The sequence below is a fragment of the Homarus americanus genome, unplaced genomic scaffold (genome assembly GCF_018991925.1).
Source record: "Homarus americanus isolate GMGI-L3 unplaced genomic scaffold, GMGI_Hamer_2.0 scaffold23617, whole genome shotgun sequence".
NCBI lineage: Eukaryota > Metazoa > Arthropoda > Malacostraca > Decapoda > Nephropidae > Homarus > Homarus americanus.
The window spans coordinates 4,761,190-4,787,604 of record NW_024720711.1 but is presented as its reverse complement, the minus strand read 5'-3'; the positions used below and the strand labels follow the sequence as shown (position 1 = coordinate 4,787,604).

General features: G+C 38.5%; 1 protein-coding gene across 9 annotated transcripts in view; it reads right to left on the bottom strand.

Moving 5' to 3' along the window:
* The window catches only part of LOC121860762 (C-terminal-binding protein-like), a 75,993-nt gene that overhangs the window by 8,640 nt on the left and 40,938 nt on the right, over positions 1 to 26,415 (bottom strand). For 3 of the 9 annotated variants that reach the window (XM_042358113.1, XM_042358111.1, XM_042358118.1), the window contains exons 2-6: positions 9,489 to 9,540; positions 8,487 to 8,563; positions 6,566 to 6,853; positions 6,182 to 6,310; positions 241 to 408 (exon numbers count right to left, since the gene is read on the bottom strand). In XM_042358113.1, the coding sequence (XP_042214047.1) occupies positions 241 to 408; positions 6,182 to 6,310; positions 6,566 to 6,826 (558 nt within the window). In that variant the 5' untranslated portion in view covers positions 6,827 to 6,853; positions 8,487 to 8,563; positions 9,489 to 9,540. The remainder of the gene's footprint in view (positions 1 to 240; positions 409 to 6,181; positions 6,311 to 6,565; positions 6,854 to 8,486; positions 8,564 to 9,488; positions 9,541 to 26,415) is intronic. The other 6 variants (XM_042358117.1, XM_042358119.1, XM_042358115.1 and 3 more) reach the window with 4 other exon arrangements.

Below are 26,415 nucleotides of genomic sequence, written 5' to 3'. Positions count from 1 at the left end.
AATTGGCTTTTAATCTGAATACCATGATCTAATATTTGGGGAACCTTTCTCTCCTCGTTTACAATATGCCCTGTTACCTTAAAGCCTAACAAATTCATTTAAAGACGAACAGTGATTATGGGCCGTAAACAAAGCTTCTACACACTTCATATTTCGCAGTTCTAACTGGGAAAGTCAGAGCACGACAGAACCTAAGTGTGCGGCTCGTAATCACTGTTGGTCACACGTCTATCATCACACCTCCCACACCTGCTCGGGACCCGTAAATTTCTTGCCCTCGCGGACCATGTTGGCCAACCAGTATGTGCGACGGTAAAGGTTTAGAATCAGGCACATGGTGGTGTCTGCGACCTCTTCCACGCCATATCCTGGGACGTTGCATACGGCGATTCCCAACTCTCCTGCAGCCTGTAAAAAGTAAGCAGAGTTATAATATAGGGAACTAAGATGTAAATTACCGTATAGTTATTAACATACCTCACACATAAATAACTGCTGCATTATTATTAATCTCTAGATGCTCATATTCTATTAAGCATATTTCTACAGAAATCAGAAAGACACCAGTTTATTATGATTAAAGAATGACTACAATGTTTGAGTTTCAATACTACAGATCTGATAACAAACAAGACATAGTTAATCTTAATGAGTGCTATACCAGATCACTTCTGCACAAACTCATAGCATGGATCCTAGCATTTCATTATTTGGAAGATGCTTACTGCAGTAAAATATTTAGGAAAATTTCCCTTTATCAATTTGGAACTTTCTGAAGTGTCCCACCTGCTCAATTCCTTGGGTGTGGTTCTTCTGTTGATAATTTCTCTCCACTTATGGAATACATCCAAACTGATCTTGTTCATCTTGACTTTATCAAATAATAAAATAGTTCTTTCCTATGGTACTTTGAGTGTAAAATGCCATTTTCATTTGTTTTTTCCTGTTATCATTACAGTGATGACATGTCCAGTAGGTTCATAAAAGCCTCAAAAGAAATGTGTAACCATTGTGATACAGTGCACCAGTGTTTTAAAAAATCTATTTATCATAAAATGAGGCGGGAAAAATATTTTTTATGTCTAACAAGCCAGGTAAAAGGTGATTTAAGATTAATGAGTTATAAATCCCAACACTCTGTCAGATAAGCATCAACAACACAGGTTTGTAGTTACAGACTGAACCGAGGTAGTCCCAAAACCCCCTAGAATCAGTTCTTTCATATTCCTCAAACGATCCCATAAACTACAGCATATTGCATAATTAACCAGATTTACTGGTGTTACTTTAATGAAATGTTTATAAAGTAGTATATAATAAAGGGTATAAGCAAAAAATTATTTTTACTCCAAATTTCTGCACAATCAAAAAGTCGCCCACTAAAAAAAGGACAGCTCATGAAACACACCTTCCCTGCTTCTCAATTACTTGTTTAATTCTGTTTTACATTAGTATTTAAAACGTCGATTACAGTGTACCCATAAGTTTTAAATTACTTTTATATATATTTTCTCAGTGATATAGACTAACTTTGCCATTTTAACATGACAGTTTTCACTCTCCAGAAAATAGGCATTCTGTACCCCAAGAGACGCCGAGCCATTACCTGACGTTTTGGCACACAAAGTCAAAAAATAGATTGTTAAAATTTCATAAAAAGGTCCTCCTTTACATGCTGATTAAGAATATGCATTCACTATCTTAAAATTCAAGTAATTTGTGTTAAATATCGAACTCTGACAAATTAATAGAATTAGAATACTATACTGTACTATCTTTCCTTATGTCTATTTCCACTCATCTAATTCCACCCCCCCCCTCTCTCTTTACCAACTCCTCCCTGATTTTTACATTACCTTAGCCTTGAATATCCATAGTACAGTAGATATCAAAATATCTTAAATTCTCCACATTCATTCCATCCACTTTTTTCCCATCCCCAAAGAGCTACAACAACTGCTTCTACTAAACTACACTGACCCTTACCACACCCTCAACAAAACTAAACACCTCTTATAAAAAAAGTGGAAAAAACAAAACCACCAATCTGCATGGCTTTCAAAACTTTGTAATAGGTTAAAAGTTCTACTGTACTATGGCAGTACAGGGTATTTAAAACTACCCTAACGAACAGACATGCATTCCAGTTTTTCACTTGTTTCTTCTATCACAAATGCCCTCACCACCTTTCTGAATCTGCATCACAATCACCCTTCTCTTATGGAAATATTTATTTTGAACTTGATAACTCAATAAAAGTAGATTGCTTGACCTATGTCTATTTTTTCAAATGCACACAAAATGGTCATACAGTATATGAAGGATCTATGTATTTTCTGCAAATGCACAATGTACCTAATATTTGTCAGCCTAATATGCATTACAGTACAGTATTATCATTCAAAATAATAATTATTACTACTGTATTGATATCACCATCATCAGTTAATAATCTATATTATTACACTGACAAGAAACAGTTTAGAACCTGAATTTCACTGATTCTTGGTTCGATAAACGATATACAGTACAGTACTATTTGTTTCCTGTTACTCCCTGGTGGTTCAACAACTGCAATAATGATGCAAAAAAATTAAAGCTGTAACTATACAAACATTTATCTGTCTATTACAGGGGTTCCCAAGCATTTTCCAGTGCGACCCCAATTCATTACATACAGTACGCTGTAAAATACGGACGAGTAAATACGGACATATTGATATACGTATTTAACGGTAAAAACAAGTAAGGAAAATATATTACAAATTGAGAAGTAAAAAAGTAAACACTGGCAAAACAGGCTACAACTCTGTCATGTTTAATACTGTATGTGACATTACATGACCATTTAGCGTTCTATATGTGGGGATATAATTACATGTTAAGCGACACAATATACAATTTTCTTAGTTACATCTGTCATACTGTATGTATTTCGTGTGTGACTTTTGTGCATCATTAATATAACTAATTTTCATTACAAGTTACATCAGTCATAATTCATACGTAACGTGTGCATTATCATTTAATAAATTTTATGTTAACTGGGGGTATAATTATGTGATTAAACAATATAGCACACAATTCTCTAAGTTTAAGTTTGATACGGTTATGGTGATATTTTTTTACAAACACCATTGACAAGAAAGTTGCCTCAAAGATTTTCCAATTATATCGGAACCTTAATAGCTCGATTTTTAACCACTGAATTTCAATTTGATAAATAACCCAAAACATTGATATGTCATCATAGATGCCAAGAATCACCCTTGCCTCATTGTCAGCCTTTATTATTCTGCTATTTTGAGTACAAGAGCCACACTGTTTTACAACCTGTCAAACAGAAACCGAACAAAATCCAAAGATCCATCGAATTTTTTTGCAATTTATTGTCTGCATTCATGGGAAGTACAGAGTGCATTGAGCTAAGAACAATTCATAGGTATGAGTGTGAATTTTCTGCTGCATAACGTGTCTTCAGCGTTCGCCTTCCCCAAACTGACCTAACTTGACACAAGGAGAGTAACTGCATTATTCCTGTGACCATAATTTATGGTGCCGACTTAACGAGACAGCACCTGTCGGCCACGTCGTTCAGTCCTTGTCATCTGGAATATGGACTTTATGGGACCCCATCGACCACATAATATCTTTGCAACCCCTTATGATGCGACCCCGTGTTTGGGAACCAGTGGTCTATTATGTTCATTAACTATCCCTGTTTAACCACCCCTTAACATTTGTACCAGTAACTGAAAAATAGGTTGAAATATGAACTACAAATTTTCCCCATCAAGTACTGTACTATACCTGTATAATACATGTTGACAATTATTTAGTGGCCACATTTGTTTTCTTAATAAACTGTTTTATTTAGGCAGTAAAACATAAATACTGTATACAGCACCAGATTTTTGAAGAAGCATAATACGGTATTACTAGCATTCACCTTCTTTGAAATTACTGATATCAGGCAACTTCCTTTAAAATGTATGCATTCATTGCAGTGGAAAAAGAATTCTTCCTTAACTTGAAATGTTTTCAGTACAAATGTGGCTATTTCATCTCTGATGGTGTTTTTCTGTTAAGGTAGTTTTCTTAGCATTTTCACGTAAACATTTGACTTTAAGTAATCCCACAATAAATAATCGGTGATTGGGGTATAGACAAAATTCCAGTTACCCTAGACTTCATGAACCTAGGACTTGAGTTAGCCTAAAATCTTCAGTAATAACTTTTTTACTTAGTTTATTTTCCTTTCTTAAGAATAATAGTTTCCTATGGTGATACATTAATTACTTTCTTGTTCACTCACACAAACCATTTTCCATTAGTATAAACATTTTCTTCATTCACTACTGTAACAGATGTGCTCTGCTATGATATTTCTCTCCCACAATAAAGCCTTGGGATATCTAACCGATTCACCCCCACCACTTCATCCAACTTATCATGAAATTAATTTAATCTTCAAAATTTTTTTATTCCTACTGAGAGCATACACTCTTCATAAAATTTATATACAGTACTCACAAATGTTCCATGTGTTGCAAAAGGATACGTGTTCCAGTTGTACAATATGCTAATTGGCTGTAAAAAATATCCAATAATGATAAATAAAAGGTGAACCTCTACCCAATATCAAAGTACTGTACAGTACTGTATATTGTACATAACCCCCCCCCCTCCAAGTCCTGCTAATTATGAACCCACACACTCACTCTCAACACTACCACCAACTTTTCTCCTTTGTCCAGACCTCATCAAACTCGGAAAAGAACTCTGGGAAAAACTTAACTGGGAAGCCAATCATGAGTGAATAATTCTAACTATCCCAAAACTCTGTTATTGGAAGACTCCAGCAATCAACTTAGACAGTTATCAACTTGGAAAGAAAAGTTTTTTAGCTTTAGGGAAGCTTTCTGCCAAACTTTCGTCAAATGACTAAAACTCCACGACAACTCCGCATCGGTCTCGCAAGCTGAAGTTGGATACGACCAGGAACATCTCTCTATTAAATAGTTTCTAAGACAGCGGACAGCATCAACCATGATATCTCGCAAACTGAACCCTAACTTACTCCTATATCTCAGAAATAATCTTATCAATGTCTTCCATAATGTGCCAACTTTAATCAAGTCGGGAAATTTTTCGAGTTAACTGTGAATCCAACTTTCAACTTTTTGTTTGCTGTGAAACAAGTTTTATAACTTTCCAAACTTGAGACATTAAAAACTTTTAACAGGAGTTCACCAAGTTTACCAGGAAAATTGAGACGCTTTAATAAGCACACGACGGTCATCTCAACCTTCACAAACTTGTAGCAAATTACATAACATAAATATTAAAGTACAGTAACAGCCTTCTAACACTTACAAGTACTACATTCATATGAACATCAAGTTTTAAAAACAATACGGTATTAGTTCAGTGCGTTGTTTGGGATTGTTTTCCAGGCAAAAGAACCCCCAAGCCAAGTTATATCTCTTAACTCCATCACAGTATACTGTATAGAGTATACGACATACTGTACTCATTTAATTAAATAAATTTATGTACTCTATTACTGTACTGAAAAGGGCATGAAAAGGTGTTCCTCAATTACTCTATAAATCCTCCTAATCAGTGAGGTAGGACACCTACGTTTAGGGGTGAGAATCTGCAGCCAAGGAAAAACCTCAGAGGTAAATTTCACAATTAGAAAGAAGCACAAGTTTAAGGATAAACGTATTGTAGTCTTCTGAGCTACCCGATGTTAACACATGTTTAAAGATATGGTTACCTGGAATACATGGTCTTTAACATCCAACAGGAATGTCATTCTAAATGCTAATATTACTGGAGCAGATGGATTTCACTGGCCTAATAACTCACTAAACTTTAGGTGCAGGAAACTTCACCGAGATATGGAAAGATACTTACGGTATTGTCTCTGCTACCATAAAGCTGAAGTGACCAACAAGATGGCTACAGTATAATGTTTACTTACACACTGCTGTAGTTCCTTTGGGATGCTTTAAAAACAACAAAACTCAAAACAAAAATTATATGCCAAGTTACCTGATCTCTACCTCCAATTTCATAAAAAGTAAACTGGGAAAAAATAAAAAAATAAATGTAAATTAAGCACAAGGAATAATAGTTAATAATATAAACAGTACATGCACCATAACACACATACCTTGACATCAACATTGTCAATTCCACTGCCAATTCGAACAATGACTTTGAGCGCCTTAAATTTTTCGAGGTCCTCCTTGGTGAGTGTGATGGTATGCCACATGAGGGCTCCAACAGCCTCGTTTAGGACCTGGTGGGAAGGATAAGGTCAACTATGATTCATCTTTCATAAGTAGATAATCCTATTTGTAAATCAGGAAAACATTACAAGCAAAATTTGATATTGTTTTTAAACCATAAGCTAAATATGGAACAGTATAATATTCTGATGAAAAAGTTTTTCACAAGTGGACATACAGGTATTAGTCTTTTCATTTGCCATGCTGCATAACATATGATGCACCATACTATCCATGTCAACTGAAAACAAGTTACATGTACTCACTTTTTCATGGATTTCTGAGGTTGACTGTGCATCACAAAATGCAACAGTGGCCACATCCTTCAAGATGGGCATTTCTATGGCACAATCTCGACCATCGAGCAGCGCCACCAAGGGCCTGGCATGAATACCAGGGCCATTGGGGATGGGGGGTCGGATGCTTTCGAGCCGCGGCCGCTTGTTGCTGGCTAACATGGCTGCAGGAACTGACTGTGGTACTGGGAACTGACGATCAGCCCCAACTAACCCTGGGGGCTTGTCCATGCACCCCTTTGTGTAGAACGCCGTTAACTGCCAAACAAGAACTGCCATTAGTACTGTACCATTACATTTAATAAAATTACATCTTTATAATAATGTTATAATATTGGGAGCAGCATCTGCAACACCAACTTCAATTTTTTTTCAACAAAATTTCAGGGCAATACAGTCGAATATAAAACAGAAGGGCATCAGTACCAATATATTTGGCCCACAATATATGGCGATGAATTACAGTACTGTACACAATTGCAAAATAAAAGCTACCTGCACCACCTTGTATAAATCAATACATCCTTCACCATACCCAGCTACTTCAATTTGTGATCTGTTTATCTTCTCTAGACATCACAGTTCTTTTCTAAAATATTATATCAAACTTCCTGTCATTTTTTTTGGTGTCCTCAAACACTTTTTCTAATTTCTTTCACCTCCCAACATTAAAGACTTACAAATATGGTTTATATAAGTAAAGTGATTACCATGAAAAACACATATACAGTACCATGCACTGTACTTGAAGTTAGCTCATTCCAGATTCATTAAGTTGCAACAATCACAAACACTACACAGTATACAATTAAAAAAATATATTATTTTTTGACTATACACCTGAGTGGAAAATAATATTAAGTGTCATCAGCTAAGCACATGGAGCATATTTATGTGGGTTAAACACGTGGATTTTGTTTACTAAAACCTACGGTCGATCCACAAGTCTTTGTTCATGTTGTCGGTACCAAACACTGTCATGACCATACGGAGATTACGAGGCCACAGTGGCTGCAGTAATGGTTTTGAAATGTTAAATGCTATCAATTCATTTCACTGTGTACACACAAAAAAAATCCAATTTAAAGATAACTTTGAATCATTACACATACATACATTACTGTAGTAAATGATCACCATTGTTTTACTGCCACAATAAGTGCATTAAACTGACACTTCTTGTCAACGCATACGCCCGTATTATTAAACATCGTCCCTTGAAGAGGGTCGTCGTGTTTCAACCCGAGTTTTAAACTAAATGACTCCTGAGGGACACCGCAGTACAGTACTTAACGGAGTGGTAAAATTAACTAATTCCAATAAAATTAATTTATAATATTGGAATTAGTTAATCTTACCGCCACACCACCCCGTTAAGTACTGTATTGTGGTGTCAATCGACTCGTTTAGTTTAAAACTCGGGTTTAAACACGACGACCCTCTTCAAGGGACGATGTTGTTTAATAATACGGGAGATAGTTTTCAACCAACGATAGTTTGCCCGAAAACAACCGAATCTACCATAAAACACCCGGATACTTCAAACGGCCTACACAGTACCCAATGACGGAACGATGACATTTGATTGGCTAATTCACTAACCAATAAGTGATAGGTCAAGTTCAAATCAAACACAAAGGAGACATAAACTTGCAATTTACTATACTGTAGCATTGTAAAGCGTTTTATTTCTATCACATATCATGATCCCTACCCTTTTTGCGTCAAGCCCCCCCCCCAACGAAAAGAAAGAAAAGAGCATGCTAGCATGCTGCACTACGTATGTTATTTTAAACTATCTTGGCAGTGTTCGTATCTTTAGTTTAAAAGAGTTGTATAAAATTTCCCAAGAATCACCAAGCTTAGCACAGTACTAGGTAATGAATCTTACCTAAATTTTGGAAGTGTGTACTGGGTGAGGGAGTAGTGGCAGTGAGACGAGCCCTCACTTGTCTGTTGCCACTTCACCTGTCAAGATGAGCACAAGTCACGTTAAAGATACGTAACACAATTACTGTATATCAAGTACTTAATCCCCAAATTATGAACCAAACCTTACCCACGGTATCTTGACATTAAAATCTAAGTTATTAAACAAACCAAACTATGACCACCCAAGTTAATAGTCCCCTAAAAATATCTTTTAAAATATCCTAAAGCTCTACTAGCTCTTTAACACATCTAACTACTAAACCATCCAACTGCTGACGGTAAAATTTTCTTCAGCATAAATTACCTTAACATCACGATGAAAACTTTACAAATTACGAAACAAAGAGCAACCCCTGCTACGAATTTAACCAACAATTCTAATGGTATATAATTTACCATAGAAATGTAACTGATAATTGTAATAACAAAGAGCTACAGCTAGAAAATACACTTGTACGCTGGTACACGTTGCCAATTCATAGTGCAGTAAAATAACATATAGTATTGTGACTTGTTCACCCTAAACTAAACAGGATTTTGTAAATGTTAATAAGCTAGGTAAAGGTGAGGAAGGGTGGCATAAGTTCTGTTACGTTAGAGCATTAGGATAAACTAGGTTAGAATATGCTTTTTAGGCTAACGTAGATTACATTATGCTACATAGGTTAGGGTATATTAGATTAGGGTATGGTCAATAGGCGGCTAGCCTCGCCAGGGAGTAAAGCGGAAAAGCTCTGAGTTGTATAAATTCCAGGAAAATGCTAGTTAAGACAATATTTATGTAAAGAGGAGGGGGCTCTCACACACAACAGGGATCATACAAGAACCAGTGAGGGTCCTCCTTACAAATAACAGATGTAACAGAACCTATGAGAGGCATACTTGCAACAAATAAAAAGTGTAAAACAAACAATGAAAGACCTTATAAATAAGAGGTGCAACAGATTCAATGAGGACTTACCTACACTGGGTGTAGTGCGTTGCGTAGTTCATTCTACAGACCAATGATCAACCTGTGGGAGAAGAAAAGATCAATGAAAAAAACATGCTTAACAAACAAACGTGGTTGTAAAAGTTAAGCCCATATAGCCGGCAGCAGCGGAGTAACGTATCCAACGACTGTTCTGTTATTAAGGCCTGACTGGCTTTGGGTTCTGAATCTGTATTTACAGTCCATCTTGGTTCGTGAATTGTTGAATTACAGCGAATTCTATAAAGACATGGAAAGTTTGAGGAACGTGTGAAAGGATTTGTTCTCAATTTTACCAAATTGACTCAAAATTCGGCCTTTTATTTTCAAGCTTTTGTTTATGTTATACTAGTTATGGGGGAGGCTTTCGACATGCGAGAAGTGACATTTTTGACGAAGTTTTAATTGCAATGTTGCGTATTTTTTCATATAGCAAACACTTATTCTGTGCATCCAGGGGAAACACCAGAGTTAGGGGTGGTGACCTCGTTAGAACAGCCAGGCGAGACACCCCCATCCCCAACATCTCGCCCCGCTCTATTACCTCAAACACCCCCAAACCCTGCCTTACCAGCCCCCACCTCCAACCTCAACTTCCAGACCCTTTCTTAATCCACAAGCCGCCACCATGCCACTAACCTCTATTTCCACACCAACCCAATCTTGCGTCTACCAACGAACTCTCACCCCACCCCTCCCTCTACTAACTAACCCCCACCCCACCTCCAACATCTACCTCCATGCCACCCCTCCACCCCCTCCAACAACTCCAAAACAAAACTTTTCTGTCAAAACTGATAGCGCCAAGTTCTGTCACACAACTTTTCCTATTAAAACTTCACTTCTCCTTACCCCTCCCTCACTCTCCACCTCCCCCTCCCCCTGTCCATTACCCCCCTCCCCCACTCTCTCGACCTTCCCTCACCCCACCAACCCCAGACATATACTACCTCCTCCATCTTGATATTATCCTTCCACCCCCCTTCTCGAGACTACTACTACTCATTCTAACCCCATAACTCCTCACCCCACCAACCATACTTATTATTGTATATCAAACTTCCTACGTGTACAGTAAAGCCTGTCCACAAAAACCACGCCAAGGGGATGGCAGTGCACTATCTTCCTCCCCCACCTTCAAACCATTCCTCCCTCCACATCAAAAATTCACATTTCAATGTGCATAATACAAAGATGTACCATAATTTTACACATGACTTGGTAATAGTGTATGCTGATCATACGATTTTTCTCGTAAAATACTGTCACTTGGCTGTACTCGTGTATACCTGTGTATCTGTACTTATATTTCTGAGTAATTATCACGAAACCTGTCAGCATGATGCCAACTAACAAGCATAATGAATTAGACTTATATTGAAAATGCCTTTCCTCCTGAGTTGGATGACTTACTTCCGTGAAACTTTTAAGCCTTTGAATACAATGGCCTACGGTGATGCCTCCGAAGACGAGAACATTTCATTCAATACAATAGGGGACACTACACTTAACCCTATGGTACCAAGTAGACCTTGGTGAAGCAACACACACACACAACTCCCTGTAGTGAGTGATCCAGTATGAAGCTATGTAAAATGGGGGCTGAAGAGCCTAACAGAACCCAACATATCGTAACCTTACTCAACTCAACGTAATGTATCCCCCGGAACCTCCACACGTGACATCAGTGTTGTTGAGACAAGTGTATAAAAATGGGGCAACTGAACCAAGTGACACATCAACAAAGGATCATTTAGCACTGGCCAGCCACCAAAGATTTACTCCACCAACTTTCACTAACTCCAAACTCCTTAAAATTTTCTCGCTACTCTTGAGAAAAAAATAATCTACATTTTTTTTCTTTCAGCACGGTTGAGTAACAAGACACTACATGATTCTGAGTCCAGGAACCAGATATCAGCCGAAAGGAATCCATTTCAGACAATTTTCCATCGGACAAAATTACCAAAGAATTTCACCACTAAATACCCCCCCCCCCCCAAAGTTGATTCTAGTCTTGTGATCCAATAAGGCGAGGCTGGGTTTAAAGCTCCATTCGCTACATAATGTTTAAACCTATCCACTACTATAACAAGTTAAAGTTTACCACATGTCAATTTTTTAAGTAATTATATTCATTTTATATTTTGGCAGAAATGTGTAATTTTGACACATTTCTGACATAAATAAAAGATGTAATCAATCGATGATAAAAACAGCTATAGAGAATACATTAACATATTGAAACATTTGGCTCAAAGACTTTTTAATGCCATAATTACTACCGCTTCCACCACCACAGCAACCATTAGGCTACCACCGGGATCAGTGACAACCAGAGCTGTCCCAAGGGTATGGCTACCGGTGCGACCGCCCCGGGCCCCGCGGCCCTTACCCCACCCAACACAAGAATTAGTGGCCGCGTTAAGCTGACCTCGCCTCACCACCCAAATTCAGGAGTCCACCTGAAGGATTAGTGACCAGCTCAGTTAGTGCTGACATGAGGTCAAAGCCACCCCCATCTTACCACCCAGAACAATGTCATTCTTTACTGTGCTCTCTGTCGAAGAGGAGTGAGGACGTTGACAGCGGTCACCTGTCAGTGTTGTCGAAACTCTGACGCCCGTAATATTAAACAACATCTTCCTTTGAAGAGGGTCGTCAACTAAATGAGTCCTGAGGGACAACGCAGTACTGTACTTAACAGGGTGGTGTGGCGGTAAAATTAAATAATTCCAATATTATAAATTAATTTATAATATTGGAACTAGTTAATTGTATTAAAAATTAAGGATCACCTGAAGAATCGTCGCCCCAGAATGTCTACCTGAAGAATTGTCACCCCAACCTGCTCCACCTGAAGAATCGTCACCCCAGCCCACAGTGAATATAATTTGAATAATTAGGATAACATAAATATATTCCTTTGTGTTATGCATCTTTATTGTGATGCATATTACAAAGGGTACTGAACAGCAATTTGTTGACATAAAATTTCCAGAGGATTATCAGAAAAACGATCATGCCACATAAATTCTTGAAGGTAAGAATTTAAAAAGCTTCGTTTGCAGCCACGCATGATCTTGATGTAACTCTTGTTCGTTCCAATATGATTCAATCGTTTGTGTGTGCACACCAGTATTCACATCCACAAAATTGACTGAGTGGTTCACAGTTCTGTGCGTGTATCCAAGACCTTGAATATTGCGGTATGCTCTCCACTCATCACTGTGAATGACTGATCCTTGTTGAACCAACTTTGAGTATTATAGGAAGAAGGGTGGCAGCATCCCTTGTCTCGGCAATTTCCATGTAGCCAATTGAAGGGCTCCTGCTCGTATCGACGATACCGAAAACCCATGGTCGACTGATGATTATGACTAAAAAAAATTTGAACCCACTTACTATTATATAGTCTTCCTACCTGACAGGAGGGTCCTGACTCCACTAACCTGAAGATTAACAACCGTGGAGGCTCCTGACCCCACCTGAAGAATTGTCACCCCAGGTGTTGCCACCTGAAGAATCGTCGTCCCAGGATATCCTACCTGAAGAATTGTCACCCTGCCGGACTCTGGGGTGACAATTCTTCGGGTGATCCAAAATTAATTTATAATACTGTATTGGAATTAGTTAATTTTACCGCCACACCACCCCCTTAAGTATAGTACTGCGGTGTCCCTCAGGACTCATTCAGTTTAAAACTCGGGTTGAAACACGACGACCCTCTTCAAGGGAAGATGTTTAATAATACGGGCGTGATTTGTGTCTTGTGAAATTGTTGACATACATTATTTTACTATCGTACACAGCCCCCGTTTTTCATTATATCATGGCCAGCAGGGATAGGGATAGAGACAGATACAGAAAAAAGGAAGATAGAAGAATTCGAAATGTCAATGAAAGGTTCCCAAGAAAAATGTTTTTTTCAAAAATCCCAGAAACTAGTGCAAAAAAGGACCTGAGCGACTGTGAGGGTGATAGTGTGGGTCATATTCAAGCTGGGGAAGAGGAGAGTACTGACAAAAATGCTAAGGCTTTTAAAATGGATAGTTCTACCACCGCTAATGGGCATGCCGATGAAGATCTATGTGATTCAGCACAACTGGCCACATTTAATGGACACTACGATAATTGATATTTTGGTAGAAAAGGGACCTGTTATCCAGTGAAAATTATGTTTCCAAATTTTTTTGAAAATCGACACTTTTCAGAAGAATTTTACATGCGAAGACTGCCAAATGGGGAAACATATGAAAGATGTTATAACAGCAAATTACATAATACTTGGCATCGTAATAGTATGATTGGGGAATTAACACTATGTATATTTCAGTATATACGTATATAACTATAAAAATAAAAATTTATTTTAACCAGCAAAGGGGCCCCGCACCCCCTAGGGACGGCTCTGGTGACAACCACCATTAATATCAGTCACCACCTGAACCACTACCTCCACCACAACCACCAGTAGATTGATTGACACCAATGCCACCATGAACATCACTGACATCACCAAAGCTACTACCACAATCACCACTACCACACATCCCCCACTGTCACCCCCTCCCACCTCTTCTCCCAAACTCCCACCCGCTCAAACTTTTTCCCAGAATCCAACTCATTCCAACAAACTTTTGTCTTTAAAACTTTGCGTTGGCTATCACCACACGTGGTGCTGGTAGTGGTGGCAGGAGCGGTGGTGTTGGTAGTGGTGATAGTGGTAGGGATGATTTAAATACTTGTACTGGTGATGATCTAGAAATGATAGTTCACACACATACACCTAGTATTAGTTATGATGGGTCAGGGGTGTTTCAGTAGTTCAGATGTAGTTAAGTTCAGTTGTGTGCAAAAGTTTCTTCATGTAGCAAATAATGTCTAGCGTAACCACAAGTTATGACTGGTAAGGGAGCTGTGATAAATATTTGAATCTGCTTACTGCAAGAAAATGGTCTTGGTTATGTTCGTCATAAACACTGTAGAGTAACGAACACACATAAACACGCGTTTAAGTGCATCAGTAAAAATTCTAACCATTATCATCCTACAGTATGTCAGTTTACCAATCTATCGAAAACTATCCTTAGCTTTTAAACCAAATAACAATGATAATAAATATTGTTAATCATTCAAAATAGACCACCCATTAACCTGTCAATATTAATGATACAATACAATACCTAAATGGAAATTCAAGATGGTTAGAAATCGCAGCTTATGTCACCTGATGAATAAACACAGCATCCCTAAAGGTAAAGGGTTAGATCCACAAGTACGAAGTTCATTTAACAGATATACCATACACATTATGTTCCTTCAACATTTATGGCCATACACCCAATCACATTTCAGGGAAGTTTGTTTAAAACTGTTTCGGTGGATTATCTGTTTGTCGTGTCAATCAGGTATTGTGACACAGAGATTTCAAATTAATTCCACCATTATTTATTATCGACAATGTGTAGCTTAATAGCTTCATTCAGTTAATTTACCAAACTTTTAACGTAACGAAAATGAATTAAAAGCAATCTGAAATCCTAGGAACGTTCACCACTTATTGGGAATTTAGTAATGCAAAGTTCAACGTTCATTTGTTGCACACAATCGATATGAACTTTACCTGAGTTAAAGTGGGTTTGACCCTCGATCAGACCTACAACTCACTAAAGTAATGTATTACACGATTATGCTGACACTTGTTTGTTACTTAAGTTTGACTGAAGTGATATAATTATAAGGTATGTTTTAAAGGCTACGGAAAGTGTCTGGAGAGATACATATTGTTTTAAAGGGCTACATTAAGTATGTGTGAAGGAGTGGTATAGCGATACTTTACACATTACGGGAGAGGAGAGGGGGTGTTACACAAAAGGTATCAAAACGACGACTTGGCACTGAGCCGGGCGATTCACAAGACGCCGAGGCCAAAAAACTAACACCAAAACTATTCACAAACTTACAACCAACAACACAAATAGAAAACAATCAAGTCACTGTATACAGTAATACACGACGACCAACATCAGGCAGTTACACAATAAAGGGAGTTACAAAGCGACAGCTTGGCAACAGTCCACGAGGGTCACGGGAGGAGGGGGCAGTTGCCAGTTAGGCGTCAGCGGCCGAGGGCCATAACTTTCCCTCTTAACCTCAAGTCACCGTTACACCACTTTTCCCCCAGCTTACGCCTCCTGCTAATTGTTCCTTTTCTTTTAAGTTTATCTACGTTACTGGCACACCTACTTTTATAAGGATACTTTTTCCACGGTCATCAATGTTACAGAATCAATTGTTTGGCGTGGGACAACAATCAACGTCTTCAAAACATCATTATAGTTTCAGGTCATCAAAATTATTGCACATTCTGTACATTATCATAATAATTTTTCAACAACTATTAACATTATCGTAACATGTACCAAGTTAGTTCGTTAGACTAACATTAGAGGAACATCTACCCTGAATATAAAAAGTTCTAATAGCATTTACCGATGTTATTGGAACACTTTCATTTATAAATCTACCAGCGCTATGCGAAAATTATCAACCAAAAAACATCTTCCTAAAGCCATCACAATTGATATGTCACCTCAAGAGGAGCCAGTACTCCTACAAACCAGTTAGTTTCATTATATATATATATATATATACACACAGCAAAACAGGTTTTTGTTGATTTGAAAACTGACTACTTGGGCCTACAAGTTTTTTAGTTGATTACTGGAACATAATGGGTTAGTTTTTAGTAGAGGTGAACACTGGCCATGTGTAATGTTCTTCATTGGCGGTAGACTAGTGTGCCATGAACATTATAACGGTGCTTTCTCCAGTAACACCTGGCACTGTCAGTTTCCTAACATGTTTGTGTACCTCATGTGAACGTGTACTTAAGAATGTACCTTTACATAATTCTACGCATGTGTACATCATGGTACAGTATAGACTTAAGTGTATGTAGCCTACTGTATATACTCAAGTCCGTATTTATGAATAGCGTATGTTAACACACACACCATGAACAACCCAATAAAGAACTCGCCATCCGATAAAAGCTCAGCTACGAGTTGACCAAACTTTGTCAAACTTAAAACTAGGGGTTGAAAGTTGACCAAAATGTGAATAACTTGTAGCGGATACTGGCGCCCAAACTTTACCTCCCCGGAGTTACTTTACAAACTTTGCTGACAAGGAAAGTTGGAGCATTTCTTTACTTTCTTGAAGACAGTGACTTTCTAAACTTTGTTATGAGGGGAGGATGAGGCAGTTCCTACTTTCTTGATACTTTTTTAAACTTTTCTTGAGAACTATTTTGGGAAATTTTAACTTTCCATTTACCTTCTCAAACTTTTCAAGAGAAAGTTGGAGCACGTATTTTACTTTCTTAAAGACAATGACTTCTAAACTTTCATATAAGGAGGGGGTAAAGGTGAAGCACTCCCAAATTTCCAATTACTTTATAAATTTTGCCGGAGAAAGTTGGAGCACTTCTTGAGAGGACAGTCAGGTACCTTCTAAACTTTCCTGTCAGAATTAGTTTGGGAACTTTGCGAGGGGGGGGATAGTTGAACTAACTTTAGCCTGAGGCCACTGACTCGCTTAGCGCCCCCCCCCCCTTTCATTCCCTCCTTCATGAGAATTACTTTCGAAAATCTGCTGAAGGGAAAGTCAGGTAACTTCAAAATTTTCAGGAGTTCTCTCTAAACTTTTGTCTCCTTTACTTTCTGAAACTTTGTTGGGTGGAATATCAGGGCGTTAACTTTTTCAGAACAGTTATTTCTATTCTTTGCCGAGGTAAACCTTGGGTTTTTTTAACAATTTCCGAAGGATTAACAGGAGTTACTTTTCTTAATTTTGTATAAAACAAGGAAAAGTTTTGTGGCATTTATGACTTTCTCATTCGGGCAAATTCTAAACTTCGTTGATAAGAAACACCACATAAGGGAAACCCAAGGCATCCATACCTTCCCAGGGGGGTTACTTTCTAAATTTTGCCGAGGGGAAAGTTTGAGCACTTCATTGTTTAACAAATTTGCTTTTTAAACTTTGATTGAGAAAGTTAGACAACTTCTAATTATCAAGGGAGAATTGTTCTCTAAACTTTGCTGTAAAAAAATGAGAGTAACCTTAACTTGCCAGAGTGCAGACAAAACTTACTGCAAGATAGCTAAGACATTTAAAACTTCTTTTAACAAGGCCTATTTTCAAGACGGTCAAAAGTTTATAATATTTCAGAAGTTAAAAATTTAAAAGTTTGAAAATTGCAGTTCAAAAGCTGCTGATGCAAATATGAAGAACTGTAACTAAATTTCAGTGGATTATCAATTTTTATAATTTCATAATACAATCATACATATTATACGGCGCGGTAGATGCATTGCAGTAATTTTAAAACCCAAACAAGTTTCAAATGCCACGACAAAGTTCAAAATTCACAGCCAAATTTTTAAGCTAGATAAGTTAATAAAAAGTTAAAAATTTCATTAGTTACAGCATGTGTCACCAACTTTAAAATGCAGTTTCAAGTCACTTGTCAGCTACAGGTAATTCCAAAAGTTGGTAATGAAATTTTTAAATATTAGTCTAAATTTATTTCACAAACGTTTCCAAAAATTATTAAAAAATGTAAAGTCAACTAAATAATTTCAACAGGAAGCCACAAAGTTTCAACAAAGCTAAAAGAAGTCTCAACAGTACACTACGTAAGGATTCAAACTACAAGAACAAAATGTTTCAAAAGTCGTCAACAGGAAGTTTCAAAAGTTAGAAATATCGTTACAAGTTTCAGTTCGGGCACACTGAAAAACTTTGTTCGAGGTTTCAAATTCTAATTCCATTATTTCAAGAATTAAACTATTTTAATTTTTCAAATGTTACATCCGAAGCTTTTAATATAATGAACGTCAACTCTGAAGCAATACAGTACATCCAAATTATCATCAATAAGGGTAAGGAACGTTATATTTAAAACTACATATTCAAAGTTTAAAAAAATTTAGAGCTTATATATATATATATATATATATATATATATATATATATATATATATATATATATATATATATATATATATATAATCACAGTCGGGTTTACGATGAGAAGGTAGACTGAGGAAGGAAGGATCATTCAGGATAATTCTACACGTTCTCTCTATCTCGTAACAAGTTTCCAAGTAAATGGGGTAAGGTCCTTACCGCGACAGTACAGTCCAAGGGGCCATAACTCTGTACAATACTGACTCAATATACAGACGCACGCACGCACACACTTATGGTCAGAATAAGTAAGTGCTAAACGGCTGAGTACTTTACACTTACTGTGAAAGTTGAAACACACAGGTAGAGGGAGGGAGGCATGGGGGTAGTGGGAGGGCGGGAGGATGGGAGGGGGAGGATAGGAGAGTTAGTAAACTGTGGTGTTACAAACTTGCTAACTTTATTAATCTTTCTTTAACTTTTTCCACGTCCAGACAAACTCCTCTAATAACTTAAGAAGGGGAGGGGGGGATGAAAGAGGAGAGGAAGTGGAGGGGAAGAAGTGGTGTAGAAGGAAAATGAGAAGAGAATAGAATGAAATCACACACACACACCGACATAAAACGAAGGAATGTTACATTTTTAACTACCTCCCCTCCTCTTACCTGACCTTGGCCACCACCCCATGCTGCAAAACTTACTAGTCTTCCTACACCACCACCACCGACAGTGACCCTCGGGAAAGGTTGGTCAGTAACACGCTGCCCTCAACACTGTAATCTGTGAAACAGATAAGCTATGATCACCTCGTGGCGTTCACTACATTCTCGCTCTCAGTCACCAAGTTTTCACTTCTTGGATAGAGTGATGATTAGGGACACCAATTTATTCCACGTGACGACTAAAACACCATAACACTAACATTACCCAACCCCTCAAGATGTGCTTTATTATCACGTCTGGTATTTAGGTGGTCTTATTGTTTTAATATACCAGCAAGGTACCCAGGGGAACATCACTCGCCACCGAATCTTAAGACTAACAGACTGATCAATACTATTTGTTTGTATTTGTCAATCAAGGAGGTCCAGTGGCATAATGTACACAGACTCGGCCGAGATCTTGAGGTATGTCCTTGGATCCACCTTACGAGTGATGGGGGGGGGGTAAGATAATGGATACTTAGATATATTGAGTTGGAGTTACCAATCAGCGTGTCACTCAGTACGTTAATTCCTTAATTCAGGATTAGCATGAACAGGGGATGAGGTGAGAGGCAATCCATTCACCAGAAATTAAGAACGATGGTTTTCTTTTATCTTAATTTAAATGTGTAAGAACAAGTTTCTGTGATCACCAAACCGATCATTGAATAAACCCATGAATTGTTTAAGATCACTTCCGGTATTGAACTCACGGTGTCTTAAAGAAAACTCAGGTCTAAATTATGTTAAGAGAACAGAGTTTTACCTCAAGGGAACACACACACTCACACGACCCAACACAAACATACACACACTCGCACAATCTAACACACACACAGACAACCCAATGCATACAAAGTTAGAAACTAAATTTTCAATGGATTTAAACATGCTTCAAAGTTTGGTTGTAAATACCTCGTGTTTTATGGTTATCTGGTCAAGTACCGGGTAGCTATGTGCATGTGATTGATAGTGGGAGAAGTGTGTGTGAACGCGCGCACACGTAGATTGAAATAAAAAGGACACAAGTGTGTGTGTGTGTAATACTTAATTTACGATGCAAAAATACATAAAACAGTAGCTGAAAAACAAATATTTATTGCATATAATCAGCAATAACCAACAGGTATAAGTGTATCCAGTAACACCCACACACTGCACACACCAGCAGGCCTAGAAAGACGAAGAGTGCGGGGAGATATGATAGAAGTATTTAAGTGGGTGAAAGGAATCAATAAAGGGGATATGAATAAAGTTCTTATAATATCCGAGCAGGATAGTACTCGTAGCAACGGATTTAAGTTGGATAAGTTTAGGTTTAGGAGGGAGATAGGAAGGAACTGGTTCACAAATAGGGTTGTGGACGAGTAGAACAAGCTTAGCAACTTTGTAGTAAGTGCTGGAACGCTGGAAAGTTTTAAAAGGAGGCTGGATAGATTCATGGATGATAGTGGTAGTAACTCTCGACAGGAGCTGCCATGCACAGGCCAACCGGCCTATTGCAAACTCCTTATTTTCTTATGTTCTTATGTAACAAGTGTCTCAGCCCCGGGATTGTCAGCCCAAATGTGGAGCAGAAGGTTATCACCGCGTCTTGCTGTACAGTACCTCAAACCATAGGAGTTCAAGCTGTTTTTCTTTTAAAAGCACTGTACTATTATCACTGAAGTACTCTACGAACGACATCATTCATCTTCTATACGGTATCTATATACTGTAATCACTTATAAAACTTACTGCAGAACGTTATCCTGAGTACTGTATAATAATATAATTACCCAGTAGTAGTAATAACAATGAAGTCCAGTGATCCCATAAGATGTGGATAAGAAACTAATACTAAAAACGGCTACATAAAACAACACAAGGACACTGCTGGGGCGTCCCTACTGTGTACACTGTACAGTATAAGGTACATACTGTACACACAAAGGCAGGTTGCAATACCCTCGCTCTTCCTCTCACGGAAGCGAGGGTCATACAGCACGCAGTCAGAAAATATGTATACAAACAAAGGAACATCAACTCTTTTGCTGTAATGACTGAAGGGCAAACTCCCACGGACCCTACCTAACCTAACAGTGTGACAGGGCTTATATCAGCTGGTGCGTTTTTGCCCAGAATAAAATTGTCCAGTGGGAAATGTCCACTAGGGAATTCAAGTGTGATACTGCCCGGTGTGAATTTCTCAGTCGTGGGTAACATAAATCCTCTACTTATTTCAATAACAAACTCAGGGTTTTATTTTATACAGAATCTACAGCAACCTTTGAGCCAAAACGCCGTAGCGAGCCAGTCAACACAGCACAAAAAGCGAGAGCAAAACAAAAGACAATCGGCGTGCCTAAAACCGCCCCCACCGCCTCCCTCCCCCCCTTCTCCCGGCTACAAAACAATGAATGGAAAAACTCCCCCACGACTTTTAATAAAAACGGGGCCCCTCATCTAAACCTAAACCAGCCGAGAGAGAGAGGAACTTTTCCGTGTGCAAATTACTGGAATTTAATTCTTAGTAATCCCGACTTTCATAATTGTTAGTATACGATAAATGCAACCCGAATAAAGATACGGCGTAACAGAATATATTGATGGAATAAAATAAATAAAAATCATACGAACATCAGACCCGCCAAAAACATATCTGTGAACAAAGGATCAAATCCGGCCTGCGCCATCTTGTCATTAAAAACGCGGCCTACTGCTGCCCCACGCTATCAACCAACCTAGATCAAGAGACGAGGGAAGAGAGTGAGAGAGAGCGAGCGACGGAGAGAGCGAGGAGTAACACGAGCAAATGGAGGGAGGGTGGGGGGAGCTCTCTTGCGTCATCAGCGCACCTCCGATTTGTGACTCACGGGGATGACCGCGCCCGAATTTTACTTCTCGTCACATTTACCCATTTTCTTCTGGAAGGCAGAGAATTTTCTTTGTTCTTTTTTGCCATTTTCAAGGACTTTTCCGCGTCACGTCTCGACGTCCATTCCGGCTCTTCTCAAACCATCTCAAAAGGCTCTAGTATTGCCGTGTAGTGGTGCTTTCCCTCCCTGTTCATTATTTTAAATTTTGTTTAAAATGCATTAAACTGTAGAGGCTTTAGCGCAGTGGTTGATCTGTTTAATATGTTACATTTACACTCGTCAGTTTATTTATAACAAAAACTTTTGACACATACAGCTGTGTAAGGCAATTATCTGCAAAATCCACTATACAAAATCTATCTCAACAGCTTATAATTTAGGTAATCATATCTCATATCCACTTGTATCCGACGTTCACTGCCCATAAATCAATTTGAATATTTTATCGCGCTTGGTTTAGTTTTGACGTTAACAACTGAGGCACAGTTGAGATATACAACTCATTAACGCTGTTTATTCACAAAAACCATCCCGTAACATATATTCTACTAATTTTTACGTGATAATACTGATTTATAATGGAGCCACTTTGTCCAGTCCAATAAAATTGGGATATTTTATTTGTTTGTCAAATTCTTGGGATTAATTTTACAACTTACTGATTGGAAAGACATCACGTGTCCTAAGATTAATTCAGATGCTTACACCACACGCGTCAAGCATGCATCACCCATATCAAGGGAGCAAGATACCAAAATAGCATCACTATCTGTATCACCCCCTTAATGCATTATTCCTGTCTAAGTAATAACATATAACTCGTTAATTAAAATCAAATATGGTAATTATATTGCGTGTTTCCTGTCCACGGGAGTTACTTTAAATTTATTAATTGAAGTCAAGCTCGCGAATCAAAAATAACAATCATGAAGATTCGACACTCCAGCATAACCCAACCCACCTGAAGTTTAAACGCCATGAGGCTCCCCGGAATGGCTTACCTTCAAGTAATCTCAAAATAATGCACAACTGGATTTGCTTAATAATGACTTGTGCACACTTATGAGAGGACACGTGTTAAGTCAAAAGGAGGGAGGGGGGAGGGGGATCCATCCATTAAGCTTGTGATATCTTACTTCTGACAGTATATGGTCTGGGATTTCCACCCACCCAAGGGAATCCTCAACAGCCAAGGGAGCAGGACAGCCTGGAATGTACGTATTGCGCGCCCCGGTTTACTGTTATGAAACTGAGTAATAAGGAAACACGTGCCTTTGTACATTTATACTTCAGGTCACGGTGGGCCTCACTACTCTCTCACCTGAAGCATCTTTCTTTAAGTCAAGAAGTAATGGTAGACCCCACCTATCAATACAGCCCCCCGTGGTGCAATCTTCATGTGATGGTGCACCTCAGTACCCACCTTAAGATTAGGCACCCCATCTTAACCCACCCGAAGTTCAAGCACCCTGTCACCGTTAACTTATTACTTGGTATAAAGCAACTCACTAACACCGAGAGATACTTTTAGAAGAAAACGGTAAAGGGGGGAAGGAAATACTAGATGAAAGTAGAGGGAGGGGTAACCTCGGCGCTTGGCTGTATGTTTAACCTTTGAAATTTACACTTGACGCCTCACACCAACCAGTACACTATTTGCTGCCCCCACCACTCGACTGTCCCCAGAAATTAAAAACAATAAACACACACCTTCAACAAATACCGGTACTGTTCATATCTAAATAAAAATACGTAAATTGCGAAAAATTAAGGTTAAATATCATAAAAACATTAAAAAAAATATTTCAAACACGTGCCTTCCTCCTTGTCACACACTAATACACCTTCCCGGTCTACTATTTTTTCCCCGGGTTCACTTTCACCACCACCTCCCCCACACCAAACTGTCAACACATCTGTCACTCCAGCACTGAAACACATCGTTGCCAGATGAACTTAAATCAGACTCAGCTGATTTAAACTAATATAATGAACAATAAACAGCACAATATCTAATATATCTACTAGCACATTCAAACGTAGTACTGTTTAGTTAAACAGGATAACCAAACAGCAAATGTAAACACAACATATCCAAACACCACGTAATCGGAAAACGGCAGTGAAAGTTAATTCAAAGACAACACAAACATTACACAACCTCCCTGCGAATTCAAAGACAACCTTGGTCACAACAGCAAGATGGATCAACACACACACACACTCAAAGGCGTAACTTGAAACTGTCCATTAGGTGGCACATTTATAATTAAGTGACCTGTCATTTTGAGAGTTCATTGCCCACTCGAGGCGGTTTGGCCCCCTCGCACAAATATGACCTAAACTTGCTTCTATATCGACATAATCCACGAGTAGAACAACAAGTTGAATTCCCCACCTTACCAATGCAATAGAATCAGGCAGTGGTGAATTTTAACCCAACCTAATCCAAATGACGACGAGCCTAACAGGAGGTTGGGGGATTTAACCAAATATATCCCTAAAGTTTGAGAATGTAAACCCAACCCCAGGAAAAACGATGGAATATTTCCCCCAATATGACTACTTATCCACATCACAGTAAATAAAATGAATGTGTTACAATTTGGCGAATAGAAACACGAAAAGTTTGATAATTTGAAAGTCTAACAAATTAGTGAAAAAAGTTTTTGGTATAACTCAAGGCAAATTACCTATTATGAAAAGTTTGATAATTTAGCGAATAGAAAGTTCCTGGCTTAACTAACAACCAGATTACCAAATGCGCAAAGTCTGGAAGTGAAGTTTGATAATGTAGGAGAGACAATGTTGCACAGACACAATCACATCACTGTATATAACACGTCTGGTAAGTCTTAGTAAATATTGCTCCGGCACCGCCAGATGCTGTTTACACTCACTAAATTACTTGTATCGTAATGGTTTTTAGGTTCCGTTAATATATTTTGTTATCCCTATCCAAATCAATCCCAGTTAACCTTACCCACAGGAAACATAAAGGCTGATACAGTCGAGTGATGAACATGTTCTTCAAATCACAAATGAAAAAAAAATCAACACCAATACTGGAAGTTAAAATGCTGTGACCTTTTGATGATTCCTGGTTTCTCTGATTACGTCGTATTGTACCTGTACTGCCACACCATTTTAAAATTTTATGAAATGAATGAAATACCGTAAATCACAAAAGCTTTGCCCCAGAACAATGATTCCGAAACGTTAGTGCAAAAACTTAGGTTACTATAAAACATCAGTTCAAGATTCTCATACACATGACTTGAACAAGTTTATCCGAAATCAATATAAGCAAAAAAATTTTTACTTCAGTGTACGCTGACATTTGTACATCAATTCAGAAAACCCAACCTGTACTCAGTAACGCGTGACGACATGGGCTAATAATAATAATAATAACAATGAATGTGTATAGAAATTCCCAAAAGGCGAGCAGTAGCTGCGACAGTTAGTGGCGACGAGAGGGAGGGTGGAGTAAGGGAGGACAGGAGGGGAAGAAAGATGGTGGGAGGGGATGGGGCCCAGACGTCTATCCACAACCACCTCCCCCCACCCGCCGCCGGCGCTGGTTGCTGCTGTCTGTGTCAGCAATGAACTAGTCAACCGCTGCTGGTGACACGCAGGTTATCAGGCGGCAGCACACACATCACTAAGACACACGCACACCTCTATCATCTCAAGTACATTACAGTCACCAAGGACTCACCAAGGACGTCACTAATCACACCACCGCTGAACAACTCTCAACTGTACACGCCGTCGCTCAAAATATTACTTATTGGAGAGGAAGGAAATGGATATTGCGGGTGAGAGATAGCAAAACTTCACTGAGGGAGGAAGGAAATAGGTGCGGTAGGCTAAGAAGAGGAAGACAGGTGTGGTGGTCGACGAGGAACAGCAACGTTGACTGCATAAAACTACTGATGCGTGCCTTTGCTTACAGTAATTACCAACATAACACGTAGTCCCCCCCACCACGCACCATCATTCTCAAGCCTTTAATCCAGTCAGCGAGGAATCTCACCACAGTTATTCAATGTATACGATTTCTCTCTAATTCAAACGTTCTTTAAAACCAAATACCTGTTTTATTAAATTCGGTGACAACGCTAAGGTCACCATACTTTCACGATCAACCCACTCGCCCGCCCGACGAAACCAGGGTCACACCACTGAGTAAACTTTATCCTTTTAAATTTCAAACATAAATACCCACAATAGTTGCTGCTAATGACAATGACGTCACCACAACACATGGAGAAGCTAAGGAATGCAGTTACAGAGGTCGAGTTCCCTTGGCATGACAATACACAATAGCATTTGTAAGGTAGAAATTACGGAGACAATCATGACGCCAATCTC